Source organism: Aethalodelphis obliquidens, unplaced genomic scaffold (assembly GCF_003676395.1).
Source record: "Aethalodelphis obliquidens isolate GAN/ISIS:26980383/991018 unplaced genomic scaffold, ASM367639v1 scaffold5, whole genome shotgun sequence".
In the NCBI taxonomy this organism is placed as follows: domain Eukaryota; kingdom Metazoa; phylum Chordata; class Mammalia; order Artiodactyla; family Delphinidae; genus Aethalodelphis; species Aethalodelphis obliquidens.
The window spans coordinates 198547-226122 of NW_020837949.1; the positions used below are offsets into that span (position 1 = coordinate 198547).

Below are 27576 nucleotides of genomic sequence, written 5' to 3' on the forward strand. Positions count from 1 at the left end.
TTTCAGAAGAGATTTAGAAACTTTTCTAAAACGATATTCTAGACATGAAAAATATGGTGTCTAAAATAAAAAATTCATTGATTGGGATCAACATTAGATTAAACATATCAAAATAAAATATTGGTGAATTTGAAAACAGGTCAATAAAAAAGATTTATTTAAAAATGAAGAAAGGGCTTCCCTGGTGGCGCAGTGGTTAAGAATCTGCCTGCCAATGCAGGGGACACGGGTTCGAGCCCTGGTCTGGGAAGATCCCACATGTCACAGAGCAACTAAGCCCGTGCGCCACAACTACTGAGCCCGCGCGCCTAGATCCCATGCTCCACAACAAGAGAAGCCACCGCAACCAGAAGCCTGCGTACCACAACGAAGACTACACCCTGCTTGCCACAACTAGAGAAAGCCCGCGTGCAGCAACGAAGACCCAACGCAGTCAAAAATAAATAAATAGTTAATTAATTTTTTAAAAATCATATTTTAAAAAGCTATAAAAATAAAAGGAAGAAAGCCCAAATGACCTATGGACAATATCATATGGTTTACAGATGTGCAGCTGGAGTCCCAGAAAGAGAGAGACAGAGACAGAGACAGATAGAGACAGAGAGCAAGAGAGGGATGGTGCATAAAAATTACTTAAAGCCAGTGTTGAAGAAAAGACTATTCGATGACACTTGCTAAAGATGGTGAGGGTCCGTCCAGAGGAGCCGACAAGGAACGTCCCCAGACAACAGCTCCCCTCCCAGGGGGCCAGCAGAGATGCCTTTAAAGGACAAAGTTATCTTAGACTTTCCCCCATTTCTGGGTCAATGTTTGCTCTTCTGTTGCTGTGGCAACACCCAAACTCTGGATTGTTTTTGACTTCATGAGCAGATTTCTCATTCACGACCCCAAGCCAGAACATGCCAGGGGATCCTGACTTTCACTTTTTCACAGTAAGTAACCATACTCAACCATAACTTACCCATGTTACTCAACCATCACTTATCCAGGCACTCAGCTGTCCCTCAGAACTGACTCAGAATAAGGCTCACATTTATTCAGTTCTTACCACGTGCCAGGAACCGTGCTAAACGCCCCACGTGGAAGGTGAATTACTTCATTAAACTTGCCCGTCAGCTCCACGCAGGGGGCGTCATCACATCCCCTGTGCAGAGGGGACAGGAGCACAACCAGACCAGGAGGAGCCCCCAGGCCTGAGAGCAGACGCCAACACACTGTCTAAACGCCATTTAAATCCATGCTTCCTACAAGAACCGAGTGTTGGAACAAGACAGAAAACAGGCCAAAGCAATCACGCTGCTACTTCCCTCAGGAAGTCTGTGTGTCGCTGGTGTCAGAAAGAAACCCGGGTTGGGGGAGGCTCATCAGGTGCCCCATAATGAAGGTACAACTCGGGGCCTTGCCCAGCAGCCGACCTCAGATAAGACACACACACACACACACGTCCACGTGTACAAATCCATACAAAGGGAACCATGAAAGTCCCTGGAACCAAGCAGGGTTCAAACATGAGAAAAGCCGTTAAACCCAGGCAGGAAGGTTGGTCACTTCCCCCAAAGCCGTCTACACAGAACCTGCTCAAGGGCCAGATTATCTAAGAGGAGCTCTTATTCAGAAAACCAGTCGTTCAGTGGTCACCACGTTGGAGCACACGAAGAGTCTAGCTGTGCCCACGAGCGGGAGACAAAGGGCTCTGGGAGCCCCAGCAAGGCACAGGCGTACGCACACACATACACATACACATGCACACACGTGCACACACATGCACCTCTGGGCAGGGTGTTGGAGCTGGCTCGTAAGTGACCAGAACATCTTGGCATGGTCAGCAGTGTGACTGACTGGGGTCCTCAGGGACCCCAGGACCTGGGATGTGCACTCACCGGGCAGGTGCTTCACACACTGCTAATTATACCAAGCTGCCCGGCAGCCCACGGGGCCACTGTTCCAATGTCCCCTCGGTCGACACATGGCGTGGACGTCACCTGAGCATGGCCTCTTTTAGGGCCCAGGGTGCCTGTGACGACAGAGGCTGGTATTAATGACCAGAAAGGCTGGCCTGATGTGCTGCTAGGCCCTAATTTAAGCACAAACACAGTCTTGGCCTTTTGTTCCCTTCTCTCCTGTGTTTGAAGTCTGAGAGCCGGGGTATCTGCCCCGGGGGTCTTCCAGGCTGGGGACGGCAGACAGGGACATGCAGTGGGCAGAGAGGTAAGATGACTTCCCTCAAGAAGTCAGGTGAGGGGACTTCCCTGGTGGTCCAGTGGCTAAGACTCTGCACTCCCAATGCAGGGGGCCCAGGTTCAATTCCTGCTCGGGGAACTAGATCCCACATGCTGCAACTGCGTTCCCACGCCACACTAAAGATGCCGCATGCCGCAACGAAAAGAACCTGCATGCCGCAACGAAGATCGAAAAGCCTGTGTGCAGCAACTAAGACCCAGAGCTGCAAAATAAATACATAAATAAATATCTTATTTTAAAAAAAGGAAGTCAGGTGTGGACAGCCAGCGACCTGATTTCACAGATCAGGATCCGAGCACGTCTAGGCCGGGGTGAAGCTGCCTCCAGGGGATCAGGCTCACGGCTGGAAGCCCCACGAGCTGACCGAACACTCAGCGTATTCACCAGGACAGACGCCAAATGCACCCCAACGCACTTCAAAAGCCACATCCCCTTCGGAGATACAGATTTCCCAACCATGTCCAAAGAGACAGTCATTGGAAGCCGGGAGGGGCCACTCTCCTGCCACTGGGGTCCCTCCTCACCACGACCAGCAGGGAGGGCAGCAGCCCCAGGAGGCCAGTCCATGGCTTTGGGGTGACCGGTCACAGCCACCTGGATGTGAACAGCCATCCTAAGGGGCCGCACTCCGTAAGCTGGACGGGGTGGGCATGGAGAGTCTCGGTCCCAATGGGCAGGCAGAGCCCCTCGGGGGCCTTCTTGGAACCTAGGCCCTTGGCTTCGCGGCCTTTTCATTCCTTGTGTGTTTCAGGTTGTTTCTAAACACAAACCCTGGCCCCTCCTGAGGTGAGAGGACCTGGGATTCGCCTCCCTCAGGGGACGGCAAAGGATTGGAGGCTGAAATCAAGAGGGAAAGCATTTATTGTTTCTAGATTTTTTGATGATGGCCATTCTGACCGGTGTGAAATGATATCTCATTGTAGTTTTGATTTGCATAAGAGTCATGTACCAAAATGTTCATTGCAGCTCTATTTACAATAGCCAGGAGATGGAAGCAACCTAAGTGTCCATCATCGGATGAATGGATAAAGAAGATGTGGCACATATATACAATGGAATATTACTCAGCCATAAAAAGAAACGGAATTGAGATATTTGTAGTGAGGTGGATGGACCTAGAGTCTGTCATACAGAGTGAAGTAAATCAGAAAGAGAAAACCAAATACCATATGCTAACACATATATATGGAATCTAAGAAAAAAGAAAAAAAAGGTCATGAAGAACCTAGGGGTAAGACGAGAATAAAGATGCAGACGTAGAGAATGGACCTGAGGGCACGGGGAGGGGGAAGGGTAAGCTGGGACGAAGCGAGAGAGAGGCATGGACACATATACACTACCAAACGTAAGGCAGATAGCTAGTGGGAAGCAGCCACATAGCACAGGGAAATCAGCTCGGTGCTTTGTGACCGCCTAGAGGGTGGGATAGGGAGAGTGGGAGGGAGACGCAAGAGGGAGGGGGTATGGGGATATATGTATAGGTATAGCTGATTCACTTTGTTACAAAGCAGAAACTAACACACCATTGTAAAGCAATTATACTCCAATAAGGATGTTAAAACAAAAAAAAAAAAAGAGGGAAAGCAGCTCCAGGAATGGACAGGCACAGGCGTGGGCGTGGTGCAGCTTGCCCCCCCCCCCCCCCCCCCACCCCCCGCTCCTCCCAGGAGCCTCTGGGCTGTGGGAACTATCCCTTTGAAACGGCTGGTTCTTCATCCTTCTACAGAACACAATGGCCTGAGTTGCAAATGAATAATCACCACTTACAGTGCTGAAGAGAGGGATTTGAAATCCCAAACAAATTTAAAGGAGGTTTGGAATAATATTCATTCATAAATCCCAGATTATTTGCGTATAAATGAATGCATGATTAACTCAGAAGAAAAGAGGCTCTAATCTTGATAGATTAAGAAAAAAGACACCTAAAAAGTTAAACTTCAGTCATCCAGTTATTTGGAATTGGGCAGACAAGGTAAAAGAACCTTTCAGAAAACACAGAAGCTGAGTCTGATGAGAGGAGGTTATCCTACAAGACGATATGTAACACTGAGAAGGAAAAAGAGGAAAATCAGCTAAAAAATCATTAATAGAACCAAGTAATCTTAGAGATTCATTCTCACTGAGTAACTTTCATGCAAAACCTGTCACCCAGACTTTTGGGAATTCCCATGACAGCCCTCAAAGAACCTACGCATCATAGATAAGGGCTTCTGTAAACTCTGCAGGGGAAAGAGAATCCATTTCCACACACAGTTTATTGCAAAACAGCGGAACAAGAATGTTGGTTAACCAGAAAAATTATGACATTAAACAGCGATAGCCACTGCTCATTTACTTCCATTGTCACTGTGCAGACGGCGGCAAGGACAGGATTTCTCACACCCTCGTCACCCGCTTCCCGCCCTCAACAGCCTAAACTCTAAGGACCTCCACTGGGAGAGGTCTTCACAGGAATTCTAGTCTAAAACCCCTGCAGTTAATTCAGTGCTGCTTTGCACATAAATTAGAAGCAATCTAAATACAAAAGGTTCTGCCTGTGGTGTCTGGGAAAGAGCCTGCTGGTCAGATTCCTGGTGGCTCCTTCCTCTAAGTTTCGCTTTTCCTCTGGGGCCCTCTTCAGGGTATTTATGAAACTGCCCCGAATCTAAGGCCTCCGGGCCCATCTCCGTGGAGACCAGGTCCTGCTCCCTGGATTACTGACACAAAGCCGGGGCAGTTGCCAGCCCTGGAGTGTAGGGAGGGACACGCTCGCCGCCTCGGCGGGTGCGGAGCTGGGCCCCGGGGAGCCGCAGCCACCCCCAAGGGGCAGACGGGTCCTGATCAGAGCCTGCGAGTCACCTGCGCTAATCAACACATCTCTCGCCTTCGCTTCAATCTGAGGCAGCTGGGATGCGCTGGCTGGGGGTCCCTCCTTCAGCAAACAGGAAGGTAAGAGGCACCGTCCGTGTGAAGGTCCAGTGAGAGGCCACTTGCAGACCCCAGGGCGCCGTGTTCGTTCTGGGAAAGGCCTGGCTCTCTGCTCGGCAGGACTGGGCCCCTCAGCGAGAGGCTCCCGGCCTCTGCCCGCGGTGGCCTGCGGTCCGGAAACACACAGACCCGTGTTGCGTGGAGGAGCCTGGTCGGGATCTCCCACAGAGGAAAGGGTTTAGTTCATCTTCAGTGTATCTCCCTCAGGTGCTCCAAGGTGTCACAAAGCACGCGGACTGCCCACAGGATGGTGGTCTCGCGAGCGGTCTAAACAGTCGTAAATCACGGGCTTTTTAGAGTCAGAAGAAAGCTTGGAGCAACTACGCTGTGTTCAGTGCCTAGGATTTCATGCCGGGGACGCTCCCTGAGGGCCGGGCCCCCCAGGATCCAGCAGGAAAGGCTCCAATCACCAGGACAAGCCCAGAGGTAGGGGAGGATCGCCCTTAGCGTGGCAAGAGCTGCAGGAAGAATTTTATGTGTAAATGTTTTTACAAGAGGCGGGGAGGCCTTTGGGGACGGAAGCAGTTACCGTACAGGTTTTTGGGGGTGGGATTTAGACACAAATATGTCACCCACCCCAGACTATTCTGAGCTCTCTAGACGTGTGAAGCCAAGGAGCTGATGGGAGCAGGACAAGACGGGCACGACATCTGGGCAGCCTCCTGGGATGCCGGCAGCCACTCGAGGCAAGAGGACTCTGACCAGGAGTCCTGGAGCCAGAAAGTAGGCCCAGTGAGGAGGGAAGAGTGACCGTGTTGTGGGTCTCCAGTCGGCAAGTGGTGAGGTGATGCCACGCCGAATTCTCAGGCAGGACAGGCACAGACGTGCTTTCTGAGCCACAGTGTTTGCTATGCTTTGACGTTTCTGGAATCAAGATGCAGCTCGTAACCAATGTTAACAGAAATCAAGCGGGGTCGTGTTCACACTCCCGGCACCAGCCCCTCGGCCTCTCGGGGCCTCAGCTCCCTACGTCTGTCACACCACACGCAGCGTAACTGTAATTTCAATTTTAATCCCCAATTATGACTTTAAGTAGTCTCAAAACATCTTCAGTCTGATGCGTTAAAATAAAAAGTGGGTGTACAGTTGGCTACCTGTCGTCTGCACAATAAAATTAAAGAAAATTTTCCTGATCTCTCAGAATACGTCACAAAATTTTCAAAATGAAAGTGCTAGTGTGACAAGTTCCTGTAACACAAAACGCATATCCCGACCGCTGAGCAGCTGATGGAGCTGGCGGCGGATGCTGACAGGAGCCATGTAACCCTCCACCAGTTCAGCTGCAGAAACGCGTGGACCTGCAGGACAGACCCCGGAAGGCAGGTGACACCCATCCCCAGGCAGCATCACCCTCTCCATCCTGAGGGTGCCAAGGAGGCCGAGACTTTCCAGAGACAGCAGCCAAGGCAGGTTCAGGGGGTTCAGAGGGCAGGTGTGTGACACCGGGAAGAGCGCTCCCAGGGACAATGACTCAGAGAGCTCGGGGCTGCCTAGAGGGGACACAAGCCGGCCCTCATCAAGGCTGCGGGAGCCCAGACTTTCTGGAAGACTCCACCTCTGAGAGGTGACAGGGCAGACGGGGGCTAGGAGCCAGAGGAGAGAGGCTGGGGCAGAGACATCTGCCCCTCCCAAGGGCCCCCAAACTTTCGGGGCCTATTATTATTAAATCACTAGCTGTCCAGCAGAGTGAACTCAGGGCAGCTGTGGGTGCAGAGCGAGCTCCCCAGCCCAGTGGACACTGGGTGAGCTGAGGCGCTTCCGCAGCAGACAGAGGGGCCCCCGGGGACGCACAGAAGCGGAGGTGATGGTTGGCAAGTACGGCAGCAGGGGTTCGGAACAGTCCATCTTACTGGAAACCCGGGGGGCAGAGAGGTGTCCCCGGCATCTAAGTTGCCACATACAGTGTCTGTTCAAAACGTGTACATGTGTTGTTTCCTTTCCCCCTGGGATGAGGTTAGTGTGACCCACAGGCCGTGGGGGGCAGGGGATGTGGTATCGGCACCCGGGCTGTTGGTGGTCACTGACTCCACTCCAGGTGCTTGCAAAGTCTCCAGTGACCCCTGTGTGGCTCAAGGCTGGTGGGAACGGCTGGGAGCAGACAGGCAGGGGCCGCAGCTGTCATCCTCCAGGTCAGTCCCATCAGTTGGAGGAAGAACAGCTGGTGACCGCTGGCTCATGGGATGCGTTGGGACGGCAACGCTGATCACACGTGTGCCAGCCCAGATCAGGGTCGGGGAGAGACGAGACGGCCCCGCAAGAGTCACCCCTACATGAGCAGGGCCCCCAACATTTGGGAGCTTCAACCGCAGGTGACCCCTTGGAAAATGGAATCACAAGAGGACGTTATTATCCCTAAAACTGTAATAAAAGTTTGGATGATATGAATTTGGGATTGCCTATTTTACAAAAGCATAGATTTCTTAAATTTAAAGAAGACAGCAAAAAACTCAGTTGAGTGGGATTAATATGGACCAGAGATAACAAATATAGGACAAATGGCCAAGTCTGGGAGAGGCAGGGGTCAGGGGTCAACAATGGCATAGACCACAGCCAGTAGGACAAGCTCACACACAGGTCTTGGGGGAGACACTGGCGTCAACACTGAAGTCAATAAGCAAACAGGGTTTGGAACCCAGGGTCTGGAAGGGAGAGAGGAGACAAACTGGTCACAAGGAAGGACCCCAGGAACATGCCAGCAGGTGCCCTCACCTGCTGTCTGCCCCTGGCTTGGCTCAGACAGGAGTCTTGAGCCCCAGTAGAGACAAGTTCACCAGCTGGAGCAGATGAGGGAACCGAGGAGCCACCCTGCAAGCGTAATAGGCGCCCCAACATCTACCAACACTTCACAGGTCACGGTGTAGCACACTTGTGGAATCTCACGCCCACAACAAGTTAAGGAGGAAAAATACATCACTCCCATTTCACAAGTGGGATGTAGGGTCTGAAGAAGTGAACTGACTGGGCCAATGACAGGGAAGCTGGGAACCCAGGTCTTGTGAGTCCCCACCATTCATCTTCCCATCTCACCTGCTCTGTGCACAAACGCCAAGGAAACAGAGGGAACATGCGCTTCTCTGGGTGCTGAGAGACCCCATGCTGGCTTCTGCCTAAAGGTCCCCATGTAGGGCTTTGCCCCCGCCCCAGAGTGAGAGGCCCTGCCTTCGGTGGACACATTTCTAGCTTCCCTGCAGGATGGCACGCTCCTGAAGGGGAGTGGATTATAGGACGGACCCTACCACTGTAGACGGTACACACGCTCCTGAACGGGAGCGGATTATAGGACGGACCCTACCACTGTAGACGGTACACACGCTCCTGAACGGGAGCGGATTATAGGACGGACCCTACCACTGTAGACGGTACACACGCTCCTGAACAGGAGTGGATTATAGGACGTACCCTACCACTGTAGACGGTACACACACTCCTGAACGAAGTGAATTATAGGACGTACCCTACCACTGTAGACGGTACACACGCTCCTGAATGGCAGTGGATTATAGGACGGACCCTACCACTGTAGATGGTACACACGCTCCTGAACGGGAGTGGATTATAGGACGAACCCTACAACGGTAGATGGTACACATGTTCCTGAACAGAAGTGGATTATACGGAGTATCCTACAACTGTAGACGGTACACATGCTCCTGAACGGGAGTGGATTATAGGACGTACCCTACCACTGTAGACGGTACATATGCTCCTGAAGGGGAGTGGATTATAGGACAGACCCTACCACTGTAGACGGTACACACGCTCCTGAACGGAAGTGGATTATAGGACGAACCCTACAACGGTAGATGGTACACATGTTCCTGAACAGAAGTGGATTATACAGAGTACCCTACAACTGTAGACGGTACACATGCTCCTGAACGGAAGTGAATTATAGGACGTACCCTACCACTGTAGACGGTACACACTATCCTGAATGGAAGTGGTTATGGGACATACTCTACAACTTAGTCTTTACACACACTCCTGAACAGAAATGGTTTTAGGGTGTACCCTGCAACTGTAGACAGTACACATGCTCCTGAACACTGGTGGATTACAGGGCATACCCTACAATTGTAGACGGTACACACACTCCTTTGGGAACTAAGGGAAATTTTTCCTGCATCTGGACGGATTTGCTTGCTATTAGAGGCTCTGTTTTTTGGCTGCAGACTGAAATCTTAGTACAGTGCCCGCTGGACTGCAAAGCACAGCCTGGATCATGGCAAATAGATCTGTGCGAACTATAAACACCTGTGGAAAACAGCTCAAAGGGCGGACACCGCAGAGAACGGGTCAGGAGTTTCCTTCATAAATAACGGGGTTGAGCATTATGGAACGGGTGTGTCGGGTGATTTTAAGAAAAATTATGCTTCACTAAGACAACACTGCCGCCAGCATCATTTGATGCTCTTTTTCGTAAGAAAATAAAAGTAACCTTTCTATATGCCTCTTTGTGATATACATTTAAAAACACAGGATCCTTTGGAAATGTCTTCACATCTTACTTTCCATCCTCACCTCTACCTCCTAAAATCACCCCAAAATACCAGTCTAGAAGAACTGAATGTCCCACTTGAATGGAGACCTTGGTGTAACAACACAGAACCATTAACTTTCTCTTGAGGAGAGAGGAGGCTGTGTCTAAAGATGTAAGAGGGCAGGTGCTCTCTCTGGGCCTTGCATGCTGCCGGCTGCCGAGGAGGGATGACCTTCACCAAGGACGGACCAAATACATCTTCAACAACAAAGAAAAGGAACAGGGAGTTGAATTTTCATGTCATGAATAGATTTACTATACACATCCCGACTGCATCCGCGTGTGTGCATGTATCTCATTAAAAAGACCATGGAGGGCTGCCCTGGTGGCGCAGTGGTTGAGAGTCCGCCTGCCGATGCAGGGGACGCGGGTTCGTGCCCCGGTCCGGGAAGATCCCGCATGCCGTGGAGCGGCTGGGCCCGTGAGCCATGGCCGCTGAGCCTGCGCGTCCGGAGCCTGTGCTCCGCAACGGGAGAGGCCACAACAGTGAGAGGCCCGCGTACCGCAAAAAAAAAAAAAAAAAAAAAAAAGACCATGGTATAGCCACATTCAAAAGAATGACATTGAGCCCCAGGCTCACACCATGTACAAAAATTAACCCAAAATGGACTAGGAAATAAATTTAAGAGCTAAAACTAGAATATGTTTAAAAAACCGAGCAGTAAGTCTTTGCAATTTCTTGTTAGGCAGAACCTCTTACATGACACCAGAAGCACATGCACCAAAGAAAAAGAAATGGATTTCATCAAGATTAGAAACTTGTGCTACAAAGGAAACCATCAAGAAAGTGAAACGACAACCCACAATATGAGGGAAAATACCTGTAAATCATATACCCGATAAGAGACACGTCGGAAATTTACGAAACCACTTACTATTCAACAATTAAAAGATAAATAGCCCAATTTAAAAAATGGAAAGATGATCTGAATAAACTTTTCTCTAAAGAGAATATACAAATAACCAATTAGCACATGAAAAGATGCTCAACATCATTGGTCTTTAGGGACACGCAAATCAAAACCACAGTGAGATACCACTGCGTACACGCTGGGATGTCTATAATCAAAACATCAGATGTAAGTGTTGGCAAGGATTCCACTCTGAGGTGTGCACCCAAGTGAAATGAAAACATGCAGCCACGCAAAAGCTAGCGCACAAATATTCCTAGTAGCATAATAGCCCCAGAGTGAAACAATTCAAATGTCCAGATGATGAATAAATAAAATGTGGTAGGGCTTCCCTGGTGGCGCAGTGGTTGAAAGTCCGCCTGCCGATGCAGGGGACGCGGGTTCATGCCCCGGTCTGGGAAGATCCCACATGCCGCAGAGCAGCTGGGCCCGTGAGCCATGGCCGCTCGGCCTGCGCGTCCGGAGCCTGTGCTCCGCAACGGGAGAGGCCACAACAGTGAGAGGCCCGCGTACCGCAAAAAAAAAAAAAAAAAAAAAAAAAAAATGTGGTAGATCCACACAATGGAATAAAAAGAGATGAAGTACTGACACGCAGATGAATCTTGCAAACGTTATTACGTAAGTGAAAGAAGCCAGTCATAAAAGACCACATAGTATATGGTTCCATTCATGTGAAATGTCCAGAATAGACAAATCTATAGAGACATAAAGTAGATTAGCATTTACCTAAGGCTGGTGGGACTGGGGAACACTGGGGAGAGTCTACTAAGGGACACAAGATTTCTTTTCACAGATATAAAAATATTCTAACTTGGATGATAGCAGTGATTGTATAACCCTGTAGTTTTAATACCCAAAGCCACTGAAGTGCACACTTTATTTTTTTTTTAATATTTATTTATTTTGGCTGTGCTGGGTCTTAGTTGCAGCACGCGGGATCTTTTAGTTGCGGCATGCAAACTCTTAGTTGCTGCAAGCATGCAGGATCTAGTTCCCCGACCAGGGATTGAACCCAGGCCCCCTGCATTGGGAGCATGGAGTCTTACCCACTGGACCACCAGGGAAGTCCCAAACTGCACACTCAAAATGGGTGAACTGCATGGTATGTGAATTGTATCTCAATAAAGCTGTTTAAAAAGTGCAAAAACAAAAAAGACACTGGAAATAAAAGTAATAAAACTAAAGAGTATTCCCCTCTGGGTGGTCCAAGTACAATTATCTTTTTCTTATATTTTTAATATAATTCTCAATCATCTTCAATATGCACATATTACTTTTTATAATTTCAGAAATAAACCCAATTTTAAAAGAATATATAATATCCCTGATGCATGATAGGTTACGTCTTTATTCAAGTAAAACTGGGGGCGGAGTCATGATGATGGCAGGCGAGGATGCGGAGTCTGTGTCTCCCCACAACTAGGGTGGCTGCCGGACACTAGTGTGGGACCTCGAAGCCCAAGGAGATGGGAGGAACCCTCGAGCGACCGGGTAGGACGAAGGGGGATTGATGGGGGAGGAGAAGCGGAGGCCAGACAGGACCGGCGCACCTGAGGGGTGGCTGGGAGGGGGAGGGGTTCCCACGCCTAGAGGGACCCTCAGGGGCTCAGAGAATCAGGGGGAGCGCAGCTAGCATCTCCCCTGCCCAGGCAGGCCTGCTGGGCTCCCAGGCCAGGTCCCCCGCCCACTGGGCTCCCAGCCTGGTCCTCCATTCTCTGGGGCCCCCTCCGGCCTTGTGGGTCCTAAGGGCTGGGAGAGAGGGAGGGAGGAGGGGGGAAGATAAGGAGAGGCAGATGGTGGTGGGGGGACCCTCCAGGACCAGAGGATCAGGGGAGGCATGGCAGGTGTTTCCCCCCATCCACTTGGGCCCCAGGAAGCCTGCTGGGCTCCCAGGCTGGTCCTCCATTCTCCAGGGCCCCCTCCGGCCTCATGGGTCCTAGGGGCATGGGAGGGAGGGAGGGAGGAGAAGAAGAAGAGAGGCCAATGGGAAGGGGCCCTCCAGGATCGGAGAATGGGGGAAATGTGCCTAGCATTTCCCCCGCCCACTTAGGCCCAGTGAGCCTGCTGGGGTCCTGGACCTGGTCCTCTGCCCTCCAGGGCCAGAGGCACACCTGGGCCCCTTCTGCTGCAGCCCCTCCTGCTGCACCTAAGCCCCACCCCCCAACCCCCAGGGCCTTTTCCCACCCTGTGGGTCCTAAGCATAGGCCCCACCCAACACCTAAACCCCGCCCCTTCCTAAGCCCCACCCCCACAGCCAAGGCCTTGTCCAGCTTTTTTTTTCTCTTCTTTTTTACTCCTGTAGGTCTGTTTTAGGTCTGTTTTACCTTCTGGTTGTTGTTTCATCTATATTCTTATTTTGTTAATTCTTTCTAACATATCTCTGAGTTTTCTAATCTAATTTTATTTTTTACTCTTTGTTATTGCTCTCCTCCGTTTTTTCTTTCTGCTCCTTTTTTTTTTACCCTGCCCCCCAGGGCTTGCAGGATCTTGGTTCATGAACCAGGGTTCGGGCCAGAGCTCCTGTGGTGGGAGCTCCGAGTCCGAATCACTGGACTAACAGAGAACCTCAGACCCCAGGAATATTCACCAGAGTCAGATCTCCTGGAGGTCCTCATTTCGGCACCAAGACCCAGCTCTACCCAACAGCCTACAAACTCCAGCGCTGGACGCCTCAGGCCAAACAACCAGTAAAATAGGAACACAATCCCACTCATCAAAATAAGTAAATAAGGTGACAAAAAAATATGTCACAGATGAAGGAACAAGGTAAAAACCTACAAGACCAAATAAATGAAGAGGAAATAGGCAACCTAACTGAAAAAGAATTCAGAGTAAGGATAGTAAAGATGATCCAGAATCTTGGAAATAGAATGCAGGCACAGATTGAGAAAATACAAGAAATGTTTAATAAAGATCTAGAAGAACTAAAGAACAAACAAAGAGATAAACAACACAATAACTGAGATGGAAAATACACCAGAAGGAATAAATAACAATAACTGAGGCAGAAGAATGAGTAAGTGAGCTGGAAGACAGAATGGTGGAAATAACTGCTGAGGAGAATAAAGAAAAAAGAATGAAAACAATTGAAGACAATCTCAGAGACCTCTGGGACAACACTAAATGCACCAACGTTTGAATTATAGGGGTCCCAGAAGAAGAAGAGAAAAAGAAAGAGATCTGAAGAGATTATAGTGGAAAACTTCTCTAACATGGGAAAGGAAATAGTCACCCAAGTTCAGGAAGTACAGGGAGTCCCATACAGGATAAACACTAGGAGAAACACAACAAGACACATATTAATCAAACTAACAAAAATTAAATTAAAAAAAAAATACTAAAAGCAGCAAGGTAAAAGCAAAAAATAACATACAAAGGAATCCCCATAAGATTATCAACTGATTTTTCAGCAGAAACTGCAGGCTAGAAGGGAGTGGCAGGATATACTTAAAGTGATGAAAGAGAAAAACGTACAACTAAAATTACCCAGCAAGGATCTCATTTAGATGCGAGAGAGAGATCAAAAGCTTTACAGACAAGCTAAAGCTAACAGAATTCAGCACCACCAAACCTTTAGCATTACAACAAATGCTAAAGAAACTTCTCTAGGCGGGAAACACAAGAGAAGAAAAAGACCCACAAAAACAAATGCAAAACAATTAAGAAAATGGTAATAGGAACGTATATATTGATAATCACGTTGAATCTAAATGGATTAAATGCTCCAACCAAAAGACACAGACTGGCTGAATGGATACAAAAACAAGACAGGTATATATGTTGTCTACAAGAGACCCATTTCAGACCTAGGGACACATACAGACTGAAAGTGAAGGGATGGAAAAAGATACTCCATGCAAATGGAAATCAAAAGAAAGCTGGACTAGCAATACTCATATCAGATAAAATAGACTTTAAAATAAAGACTGTTACAAGAGATAAGGAAGGACATTACATAATGATCAAGGGATCAATCCAAGAAGAAGATATAACAATTATAAATATTTACGCACCAGACATAGGAGCACCTCAATACATAAGGCGAAGGCTAACAGCTATAAAGGGGGAAATTGACAGTAACACAATAACAGTAGGGGACTTTAACACCCCACTTACACCAATGGACAGATCATCCAAATAGAAAATAAATAAGGAAACACAAGCTTTAAATGACACAACAGACCAGATAGATTTAGTTGATATTTATAGGACATTCCACCGAAAAAGTGGCAGAATACACTTCTTCTCAGGTGCCCATGGAACATTCTCCAGGATAGAGCACGTCTTGGGTCACAAATCAAGCCTCAGAAAATTTAAGAGAATTAAAATTGTATCAAGCATCTTTTCTGATCACAATGCTATGAGATTGGAAATCAATTACAGGGAAAAAACCTGTAAAAAACACAAACACATGGAGGCTAAACAGTGTACTACTAAATAACCAAGGTATCACTGAGGAAATCAAAGAATAAACCTTTTAAAAAATACATAGAAACAAATGACCACAAGAACATGACGACCCAAAACCTATGGGATGCAGCAAAACCAGTTCTAAGAGGGAAGCTTATAGCAATTCAATCTCACCTCAAGAAACAAGAAAAATCTCAAATAAACAATCTAACCTTACACCTAAAGCAACAAGAGAACAAGAAACAAAGAAAACCCAAAGTCAGTAGAAAGAAAGAAATCATAAATATCAGAGCAGAAATAAATGAAATAGAAATGAAGAAAACAATAGCAAAGATCAATAAAACTAAAAGTTGGTTCTTTGAGAGGATAAACAAAATTGATAAACCTTTAGCCAGACTCATCAAGAAAGAAAGAGAGGGATTCCCTGGTGGCGCAGTGGTTGAGAGTCCGCCTACTGATGCAGGGGACACAGGTTCGTGCCCCGGTCCGGGAAGATCCCACATGCCGTGGAGCGGCTGGGCCCATGAGCCATGGCCGCTGAGCCTGCGCGTCCGGAGCCTGTGCTCCACAACGGGAGAGGCCACAACAGTGAGAGGCCCGCATACCACAAAAAAAAAAGAAAGAAAGAGAGAGGACACAAATCAGTAAAATTAGAAATGAAAAAGGACAAATCACAACTGACATCACAGAAATACAAAGGATTATAAGAGACTACTACAAACAACTATATGCCAATATTCTTGGAAATGTACAATTTTCCAAGACTGAACCAGGAAGAATTAGAAAATATAAACAGACTTATCACAAGTAATGAAATTGAAACTGTAATTAAAAATCTTCCAACAAACAATAGTCCAGGACCAGATGGCTTCACATTCACATTTAAATTCTATCAACCATTTAGAGACAATACTGATCCTTCTCAAACTCTTCCAAAATATTGCAGAGGAAGGAACACTCCCAAATTCGTTCTACAAAGTGACCATCACCCTGATACCAAAACCAGACAAAGATGTCACAAAAAAGAAAACTACAGACCAATATCACTGATGAACATAGATGCAAAAATCCTCAACGAAATACTAGCAAACAGAATCCAACAGCACATTAAAAGGATCATACACCATATCAAGTGGGATTTATCCCAGGAATGCAAGGATTCTTCAATATATGCAAATCAATCAATGTGAAACACCATATTAACAAATTAAGGAATAAAAATCATATGATCATCTCAATAGATGCAGAAAAAGCTTTTGACAAAATTCAACACCCATTTATGATAAAAACTCTCTCCAGAAAATGGGCATAGAGGGAACGTACCTCAACATAATAAAGGCCATATACAACAAACCCACAGCAAACATCATACTCAGTGTTGAAAAACTGAAAGCATTTCCACTAAGATCAGGAACAAGACAAGGATGTCCACTCTCACCACTCTTATTCAAAGTTCTGGAAGTTCTAGCCACAGAAATCAGAGAAGAAAAAGAAATAAAAGGAATGCAAATTGGAAAAAAAGAAGTAAAACTGTCACTGCAGATGACATGATACTATACATAGAAAATCCTAAAGGTGCCACCAGAAAACTACTAGAACTAATCAATAAATTTGTTAAGGTTGCAGGATACAAAATTAATGCACAGAAATCTCTTGAATTCCTATATACTAACAATGAAAAATCAGAAAGAGAAATCAAGGAAACAATCCCATTTACCATCACAAAAAAAACGAATAAAATACCTAGGAATAAACCTACCTAAGGAGGTAAAAGACTTGTACTTAGAAAACTATAAAACACTGATGACAGAAATCAAAGATGACATAAACAGATGGAGAAATATACCATGTTCTTGGATTGGAAGAATCAATATTGTGAAAATGACTATACTACCCAAAGCAATCTACAGATTCAGTGCAATCCCTATCAAACTATCAAACCAATGGCATTCTTCACAGAATTAGAACAAAAAAATCTTAAAATTTGTATGGAGACACAAAAGACCCTGAATAGCCAAAGCAATCTTGAGAAAGAAAAACAGAGCTGGAGGAATCAGGCAACCTGACTGCAAACTATACTACAAAGCTACAGTAATCAAGACATTATGGTATTGTCACAAAAACAGAAATATAGATCCATGGTACAGGATAGAAAGCCCAGAGATAAACCCATGCACATATGGTCACCTAATCTATGACAAAGGAGGCAAGAACATACAATGGAGCAAAAACAGACTCTTCAATAAGTGGTGCTGGGAAAGCTGAACAGCTACATGTAAAAGAATGAAATTAGAACACTACCTAACACCATACACAAAAATAAACTCCAAAAGGATTAAAGACCTAAATGCAAGTCCGGACACTATAAAACTCTTAGAGGAAATCATAGGAAAAACACTCTCTGACATAAACCACAGCAAGATCTTTTTTGACCCACCTCCTAGAGTAATGAAAATAAAAACAAAAATAAACAAATGGGACCTAATAGAACTTAAAAGCTTTTGCACAGCAAAGGAAACCATAAACAAGACGAAAAGACAACCCTCAGCATGGAAGAAAATATTTGCAAATGAAGCAAGGGACAAAGGATTAATCTCCAAAATATATAAACAGCTCATGAGCTCAATATCAAAAAAACAAACAACCCAATTAAAAAATGGGCGGAAGACCTAAATAGACATTTCACCAAAGAAGACATACAGATGGCCAAGAGGCACATGAAAAGATGCTCAACATCATTAATCATTAGAGAAATGCAAATCAAAACTACAATGAGGTATCACCTCACATCGGTCAGAACGGCCATCATCAAAAAATCTACAAACAATGAATGCTGGAGAGGGTGTGGAGAAAAGGAAACCCTTTTGCACTGTTGGTGGGAATGTAAATTGATACAGCCACTATGGAGAACAGTATGGAGGTTCCTTAAAAAACTAAAACTAGAACTACCATATGACCCAGCAATCCCACTACTGGGCATATACCCTGAGAAAACCATAATTCAAAAGGACACATGTACCCCAATCTTCATTTCAGCACTGTTTCCAATAGCCAGGACATGGAAACAACCTAAGTGTCCAACAATAGATAAATGGATAAAGAAGATGTGGTACATATATACAATGGAATATTACTCAGCCATAAAAAGGAATGAAATTGGGTCATTTGTAGAGACGTGGATGGACGTAGAGTCTGTCATACAGAGTGAAGTAAGCCAGAAAGAGAAAAACAAATACTGTATATTAATGCATATATGTGGAATCTAGAAAAATAGTACAGATGAACCTATTTGTGGGGCAGGATAGAGATGTAGACGTAGAGAATGGACATGTGGACACAGCGGGGTAAGGGGAGGGTGGGACGAATTGGGACATCAGGATTGACATATGTACACTACCATGTGTAAAATAGATAGCTAGTGGGAACCTGCTGTATAGCACAGGGAGCTCAGCTCAGTGCTCTGTGATGACCTACATGGGGGGGAAACGGGGGGAGGGAGGTGCAAGAGGGAGGGGATATAGGTATACATATAGCTGATTCACTTCATTGTTCAGCCGAAACTAACACAACATTGTAAAGCAATTTTACGCCAATTAAAAAAAAAAACCGGTAATATACCATTTTATCATTTTAAGATGGTACCATCATATTTAAGAGAATTCTTCTATTCTAACCACTGTACATAAATTAAATATTCCCGATGGATTTAGAGGTTCCGGTCAGTTCAGCTCAGCCCAGTGGAGCTGGCCTTGCGGGAGGCTGCTGCTGACCCGGGCAGTGGAGCGGACTCCGGGGCTCCGGGGCGGGTCCCGTCTGGCGGTCCGCGCGACCAGGTCCCGGTCTCTGGGGGGGAGAGGGGGGCGGGGAGCTGGATGCGGGGCTGGGGAGCGTCGCCTGCATGGGGCTCGCCCTCTCTGGCCTCTGCTTTGCACTGTTCACTTCCACCCGTTTCAGACTCTGTTGGTTCCCTGGGAACTGACACGACACGACACTCTCGTTTGCTGTTTCCCGGGACCGGTCGCGCGGAAGGAGCAAAGGCCTCGGCGGGCGGGTCCGCGTGTCCCGAGGACGGAGCCCAAACCTGGGTGGAGGAGACCCTGGACTGGACCCGCGAGAAACCCCCGGGGAGCCGCTGGGGTGGGGGGCTGCCGTGAGGGGCTCCCACGAAGGTCACCCACGGGAGGCACCCACTGGACACCGTCCAGGTGAGCGCCCGGACCCCCGACACCGCCCGACCCCTCTTCACCCCGCGGCGCTGGGTACGAGGCGTGCCGGGCGTCGAGCTCCAGTGGCGCAGGAGGCGAGCGCAGGGGGCCCGCATGGACCCCACGGTGGGCCGTGAAGGCCCGACGCCTCCGTGCCCGCAGGTCGCGTCGCCCGGGTCCTGGTCCTTGGCGGGATCTGGGCAGCGCCGCAGTTCTGAGGTGTAGGCAGGGCGCAGCAGCCTAAGAGGACGATGGGAAGTTTAGGGATTCATGAGAAAGTCGGTGAACAGCACTGGGTGCTGGCCTGCTGAGGGTGCCCCAGGCCCTAGGAGCCTGACTGTTCTCTGCCTGGTCCCAGTTCTGGGGTGAAACCGTCCCATCGCTGGCAAAGCAGCAGCCACATGTGGCCCAGAGAGAACAAACCTGCCCCCGGCACTGAATGCTCACCTGTCACTGTGTCAGTGACACTGGGTGTAGGCAAAGGCCGTCACCCCAGAATTCTCCTGCCCTTAAATCCCTATAACTGTACAATTAAGAGAATTTATATATTTGCATCATCTTTAGACAAAACTAATTTTTAATAATAAAGCATAGTACAAATGTGTCTGAACAGACATCCCAACATTACCAGCAGAAGTCCAACAAAGTATTAAAGAAACACAGGTGGGAGGTCATTTCAGCAGAGTCAGTCCTTTAATTTAAACCTGTGAATGTGTCATTTTACGTATGACTAAGAAAACTGCTCATTAAATACATTTTTATTTGGATTGTTTAAAAATCTAGTAATAAATGTTACAATATTTTAAAGCTGCTCTGAAAATCAGTAGAAATATTCTTGGAAAAGAGCATCCTACCTGGCTCTCTGTTGCCTTTGAAGTTCAGTATACACTAAAATGTCTGCTGTTTCCATTCAAAAATAGTAATTTATTTATGGCATATTGAAGTGACATTCTTGAAAAATGAACTCTGGACAGACACATGCCTTCTATCTACACGAATGTACACCCATCAGCTGTAACATCGGGGTCACCACACGGCTTCCTCGCGGCGTCCCACGACCTACAGGGCTTCCCGCAGCAGCAGCCGCAGCCTCTGCAGCTCGTCGCCCACCGGGGCCACCCACTCCCGCCGCAAGTACTGGACGTCCACATCGCCTGAGGCTCTGGCCAGCACCAGGGCCAGGAAGCCACTGCGGGTCTTCTCTGCTTCACCCACGACAGTCATGGCCACCAGCCTGAAATCGAGAAGCACACGCCGCGTGATCCCGAGTCTCCGGATTACCCATCTTCCCAGGGGGGAGCAGGAAGAGGAGAAACGCTGGAAACACAGGGGGGAGGAGCTCCTTGGCATCAGCCTGGGGATGACTTTGGATCTGGCTCCAAAAGCAAAGGCAACAGAAGCGAACAGGTGGGACTACGAAGCAGCTTCTGCACAGCAAAAGAAACCAGAAACAAAATGAAAGGGCAACCCACAGAATGGAAGGAAGTATTTGCCAATCATACATCTGTTAGGGGGTTAATAACCAAAACATAAAGATCTCATACAACTCAATAGCCAAAAACCAAGCAATCCAATTACAAAATGGGCAGAAGATCTAAATAGAAATTTTTCCAAAGAAGACACACAGATGGCCAACAGACGAGTGAAAAGATGCTCAACATCATTAATCACCAGGGAAATGCAAATCAAAACCACAATGAGCTATCACCTCACACCTGTCAGAATGGTCATCATCAAAAAGATAAGAAATAACAAATGCTGGAGAGGGTGTGGAGAAAAGGGAGCCCTCCTGCACTGCTGGTGGGAATGTGAATTGGTGCAGACACAGTGGAGAACAGTGTGGAGGTTCCTCAAGAATTAAAAATAGAGCCAACATACAATCCAGCAATTCCACTCCTGGGTATTTATCCAAAGAAAATGAAGCCACTATCTCGAAGAGATATCTGCACTCCCATGTCCAGTGCAGCATTATTCACAAGAGCCAAGACATAGAAACAACCTAAGTGTCCATCAAGGGATGAATGGATAAAGAATATGTTTTGTGTATATATATATGTATATATATATACGTGTGTGTGTGTATATATATATATATATATATATATATCTCCATATACATGTGGAATATTTTTCAGCCATAAAAAAGGAAATCCATTTGTGACAACATGGATGGACCTTGAGGGCATTATGCTAAGTGAAATAAGTTAGACAGAGAAGGACAAACACCGTGTGATCTCACTTCTGTGTGAAACCCCACCTCCACCCTGCACACATAGACACACAAAACAGGCTCACGGAGAACAGCCTGGTGGTTGCCAAAGGAAGGGGGTGGGGCATGGACCAAACGGGCAAAGGGGTACAAGCTTCCAGTTACAAAATGAACAAGCCATGGGGCGCAGTGTACACATGGCAACTATGGTTAATAACACTGTATTGCATATTTGAAAGTTGATGAGAGTAAATATTAAAAGTTCTCATCACAAGATAAAACTTCTGGAACTATGTAAGGTGACAAACGTATCATAAGACAATATATACAAACTTCATATCATTATGTTGTGCACCTGAAACCAATATGTTTTACATCAATTATACCTCAATATAAATAAATAAATAAACGATAGATAATATAATTCTTTGATCCTTAGACTATTTTGGACTAAATATGAAACAAACACTTTAAAGTGGTTTTTTAAGATCTTACTCAAATATATAAATATAAAACTAATATTTAAATATAAATAACCATACTTTAAAGTGTGCTGGCCTTACACATAAATCAAGTAAGAAAGACCATCAGTGATGCTTCTGCAAAAAAGCACCTAGGAGGGCTCATCCTGAGTTTCACCAGACTTACCTGTCTGGATAGACGGGCTGTTTGGCGACAGGACCCAAATCGCTCTCTAGGAGGTCCCAAATATACACACAAGATGTGTCGTCCTGGACCAGGAACACAGCCGGTCTCGTCGAGGACCACTGCAGGCCAATGACGGCGCGGCCGTGGGTGCTCTCGTCCCACTGCAGGAGCGCGTGCTCGGCCGTCAGCTGGTGCAGCCTGATGCTCCCGTCAGAACAGCCGGCCTGGGGGAGGCGGGGAAACCTTATCACAGTTCTTTTCTCTTTTTTACTCAAGCTCAGTAGCCAAGGAAAATTTTCAGGACATCAGCTTTTTTTGTTGTACAGCAAAAATATTTGGTTTATATTTTGTTTTCCAAACATAAAATCGTAACATTAAATCTTGTCCTCACAAATCACGAAGGTGAGCGTTTGGAGATTCTGATACACTTTGTACCCCCTGCCCCTCCCCAAAAGGGCTAATAATCGGCGAGTTCAGTGAACATATAAATAGGTGTTTATTTTTATCAAAGCTGAATATTGCTGATTGAAGCATAGGACATTAAGATTGGCAAGACGGACATCTTTTTTTAAAAAATCACGTACGTTTGCACATATAATATGGCTTTACATTCCTTTTGGATTGAAATTTCCATAAAACAAAACTCAGCTGGCCTAGTTAAAGACTAAATTTTTAGCCTAGGAAAAGGAAACAATTCCTTTTTACTCAATATATTTAATTCTTCACATATTTAATCTTTCAAAAAAAGCAGAGGCAAGATACAGCAATCACGAAAGCTCCTAAAGTAAATGAACCGATTTATGCATAACAAGGCCAGGTGCCCACTGCCGGGAGGGTGGAGGGGACCCTGGGCCAGCCGGGGACTAGGGTGTGCGTGCGACGCCGGGTGGGTGGTGAGTAGATGGAGACCAGAGGAGATCTCAATGTCGTGTCCTGTACACAAGCACTTCTGACTGCCCAGGTCTTGGGACTTCAGGGGACCAGACCCGAGCGCTGTGGATCCCAGCAGACGCTGCGAAAGAATCGGTGCTTAAAAAACAGGCGTTCTTACCAGGAATATCGGTTCTCCAAACGGTGAAAAGTCAATCACGTTCACCTTCACTGGCCTCATGCCCTGCTGCTGGGGCCTGAACAACCTGGGAGACACTCTCATGTCTTGTCTGGTGCCATGGCTGATGAGGCCCTGAAGGGAGAGTAAGGGGGGAACCAGGCGGGTAAAGCTCGTATTCTTGAAACAATTTAATCAACATTCTGATTAAAGCAAACAGTAAGTTTATTTCCAACAAAAATACTTACGGAATGAAATCTAGACCGTTACTCACCGTGTCTGTGCCAACGACAAAGCGATTAGAGTCTGAAGGCAGAAATTTAACGCTCAGTGTCTGTGTGGAGCCCCAAAACTCATAACCTTTATGGGAAAGGCTGGAAAACAGCAAAGATGAACAGATGGGCGGTCTTGAAACTGTCAGGGCGGAGGTGACACTTAACACCGTCACCTGCCATCTGCCACTGGACGCGCTTCTAGTTCCTTTTCCCTTCGGTTACCATATGCTCTGCACAGTTCCTTCAGCCCGTCCTCTTGCTCTTTCTTCTACTGTCTAAGCCACTCTTTCATTCGCAGACTTAAATTTCAGAGACACCAGTTCCATTTCTAGAAATGTCTTTCTGACCGCACAATGAGAGACATACCCTGGTGGGTGTCCCTCACATGGCAGCGTCGTGACCCTCCCCATGAGCCTGGCCATGGACATGCCCCCCACAGGCAGCTGTCCCAGTGCTGACAGCCCCCAGGCACTAGTCTGCCCCACACTCGCTCCTCAGCTGCGGACCCCTGACCGCACCCCGACTCGGCTTCTGGGATTCTCCCGCTGGAGAGGCAGTGCGTCCCAGGGTCCCAGGCAGCGGTCAGCTGCAGCTCGCTGCCCAGCAGGCCTGACACATCCCTGGTCCCCACGGGAGCCAGCTCCCAGCCCCACCACCGCCCAAAAGCCTGCAGGCTGACTTGAAGCTCCACCCTTATTCTGGCACTTTCCCCCTTTTTTAAAAGACTGTATTTAGTGTGCTGTTGGTTTTCTACCTTGCACAGCGTTTGTACTGTAACAACCAGGGCCCAGGGCTGCTCCTGCCACGCTGCCCCAGTCCCGGGTCGGGGATCTGGCCCCTCAGTCTCTCCCCTCTCTTCTTACCTCCAGCCGAGATCCCCGCCTCGGGGCCCGCTGCCCTGGTCACCTCCACGCTGGGCCGACCAGGTCCCGCCCGTCCCGCCCTTCCCACCCCCAGGCCCCCTCCTCCCCCCTGGTCCTCAGCTGCACGGTGCCCCTCAGCTGAGCTGGACACCTGGGCGAGAGGCAAGCTCTCCCCGGTTCCTGGAGCCAGCCGGCCACCAGGTGTGCTCAATCCCACCCTTGACTGAGCCCAGCCCTCCGTCCCCACGAGTGCCGCCTGGTTCAGGCTCTCATCTCGGATCTCCAACCACCCCCACAGCAGCTCCTGAAGCTCTCCCCGAGTCCCCTCCTCTGTTCCAAGCTTACACTGCTGCCAAGTTCATGGTTCTAAACTGCAAACAAGACACACCCCTCCTTATGTAGAGTTCCGAGAAGAGTCCCCGTCACCCTCGAGAGAACTGTCTGAACCCTCGGCGCAGCGGACCCTCCTGAGGGTCAGGCCACCGACTCTACCCTTCTCCAGACAGCAAACCTACTGGCAGGTCTGAAACCGTCGGCGTCTTCATGCCTCTGGGCTCCCTCTGCCCGGGGCAGGCTCCCTGACTCTCATCTCAGCCCCCGTCCCATGGCCGTCCCTCCTCCGAGCCCCCACTCAGCATGGCTCCCCCCAGCACCTCACGCGTGTGCTGAGCCACGGGGATGAGGAGACGTGCCACCAGGCCACTCTCAGGGGAGGCCTTGCTGCCCCAGGGGCCAGGGGCACTTCACCCAAGGTCCCCCTCCTCCCCGGAATGCCCGTGTTCGGGGCCGAGGGAGGGAGGCTCAGGCCTGGCAGGGGGGCTCTGGAGAGCAGCTCCTGCTGAGCCCCTGGGCCAGGCAGCTGCCGGGGGGCCTGCCTCTCAGCCCAGCCCCCTCGCCGCCACCCCTGCCGGACACCGACCCCAAGGCTGCAGTGGCTACTGGACACTTGTCTGCACTTAAGGGCCCTCCCTGAGGGAAGAGGCACCACGAGGCAGCCGGTAGAACACACGCCACTCGGCAAGTGTGCGGACACGGTCTGGACAGATGTTTGTTACACCCGGACCTGGGGGAGGCAGTGCCACGCATTTAGCGGGGAAAACCCAACATCAGCTACGGTGACACTTTCCTTTAAAGAGCGTATGGTTAAGTACAGGAGAAACTTAGAGTTAAAAGATAAATGCAATGCATGGTATGAAGTGATGCGGCCATAATGGAGATGAGAATGGTCTCACAGAAATTCAGTGGGCCGTCAGGGGGCCACCCGTGGTGGGGTCTGCAGTGTATTAGATGGGTTTTTTCAGGTAACTCACTCCTTGTCATAATTACACTGAAATCAACGGCAGGTGATTTACAATCATGAAGCATGTATGAATTCACTGATACAACCCAGAGGTGTTCTGTCTGATGAGGAAAAGTCAGGCTAATATCAAAGCGTTTTCCAGGGTAAATCACAGGCTGATAGCTAGGCCCTGACTGCGGTGAAAAGATGAGAAAAGACATCTTCGGGAAATAAATTAGCATGAAATATATAAATACCACAAACAATATTCACACATCTAAGATTTTGACATCATATTAAGTTATTTGAGTAAAAGCAGAAACCGAATTTCGGAATAAAGCTTTCGTGCCAGTGCTTCCAGTTCCTGAGACTTGCCTATTTAACTTCAGGCTTGTATCAAAACTGGATGAAAAAGAGTCAAATCGCACCAATTCATGAGATAGAAAACATTTTAATCAAAGAAAAATGTTAGCTCTATACCTGGCAATTGCATTTATTACTTTGATTCATTAATAATAAACTAAGTAGCAAATAAACTATTTAGCAAAAATACAGTGGGGGAAGTTAGGGTTCTTCAGTGCCAGCCTGGCCATGCCTTACTACCTAACACTATTTCCTCCTGTGGGAAACAGGGCTTTGTGAGCAGGGATGCGGCACAGACCTACCTGTCGCTCAGCTGAATCGCGGCACTGTGCACCAACTTTATCCTCCCTCCAGGTAGTAAACCTACAGAGAAACCAGAAATAAATGCACCTCGTAAGACAAGTTAACCAAAATCCAATTACATTTGCCTGGGATTATTTTTCATTGCTTCAATATCTGTGTTAGGAAATAATATAAAAATGCAGATTGATGAAGAGTGTTCTGTCCCTCACGCAGGGGAGGTTCCTGCAATTGCCTTAGGATATGAATTAAGAATTTGCATTTCAGGGCCTTAGGGGAAGAGCGTTGGTGGAATCAATATCAAAAAGCCTTTACATTTTGAGATTTGATTTAAAAAGGGAAGTACACTTAAGCAAGAAAAGAAAAAAAATCAATATTTAACAAACTGCCAATTCCCCACAGAAACCCTGTCCTGTAAACATCCTCCCGCGCTGGTTTCAGCTCGCCATGCAGGTGCGGAGGCCCCCTCCGGCCCCTCTAGCCCCGTCCGCCCCGCCTGGTGTCCCACACCCACGGCAGCCCCTGCTCACAGGGAGCAGAGCGGACGCTGCACGAAGACGAGGCTGAGGAGAGAGGCCCCTCAGGACGGTTTCCACCGCATCCTTTCTCCAGGAGAGGGGGGTCCACAGCACCGGCCCCTCCTCATTTCAAGAAGTCAGAGTGACTCTGCTCCTATTTTCTGGCTGGCTCTACGGGGGTGCCCCCGGCCCAAACAAGGTGAAGGGGCCGGTCATTAAATAAGCGGCTGGAGCTGCTGAGGAAGTGCAGGCGGGCGGCCCCTCGGTGCCCCAGCCCAGGGCATCGGGACAGCAAACTGCCGGCCGCAGAGCCCCCCCACCCCCGGTGGCTCCAGTCTCAGAGGTCTTGGGGGTCACACACACCCAGGCCTTAGACACCGAGTCTCAGGGACGCCCTCAGGGAGCACAGAGCAGATGACACACACGGGCCTCCCGTGACAAGGGCATCAGGGGCCTGGTCAACAGCCGACAGGTTATAAAATACACAACTTAATCTTCATTTTCCATGCAGCTAATCACTGATTCTTCAAAGCGGTTATCGGTATCTTTAATCTTTATTGATTTTAGCAACCGTTGATTAAACTGTTTTTATTTAATAGTTACCTAAGTCACTTACTGCACCTGCAGTATCTGCTTTTGCTAATTCAACCACCACCTGAAATAGAACACTGAAGATGAGTATCAGCACGTGTAATAATCGTGAAACAGTCTAAGCAAAGCGAGCTCTGATTAAGGCACTAAAAATTTAATTGCTCCAGAAAAAAGACTAGCGTTTAAAAGTTATAAATTCCCTTCTTCG

The 27576-nt window shown here is 47.9% G+C and overlaps 1 protein-coding gene across 1 annotated transcript in view; it reads right to left on the bottom strand.

The window, feature by feature from the left end:
* Positions 1–19828: 19828 nt before the first annotated feature.
* DYNC2I1 (dynein 2 intermediate chain 1) overlaps positions 19829–27576 on the bottom strand; it is a 36887-nt gene continuing 29139 nt past the window's right edge. The window contains exons 20-25 of the mRNA XM_027101346.1: positions 27381–27432; positions 26262–26322; positions 23454–23553; positions 23183–23314; positions 22132–22355; positions 19829–20508 (exon numbers count right to left, since the gene is read on the bottom strand). Coding sequence (XP_026957147.1) covers positions 20334–20508; positions 22132–22355; positions 23183–23314; positions 23454–23553; positions 26262–26322; positions 27381–27432 — 744 coding nt within the window. The 3' untranslated portion in view covers positions 19829–20333. The remainder of the gene's footprint in view (positions 20509–22131; positions 22356–23182; positions 23315–23453; positions 23554–26261; positions 26323–27380; positions 27433–27576) is intronic.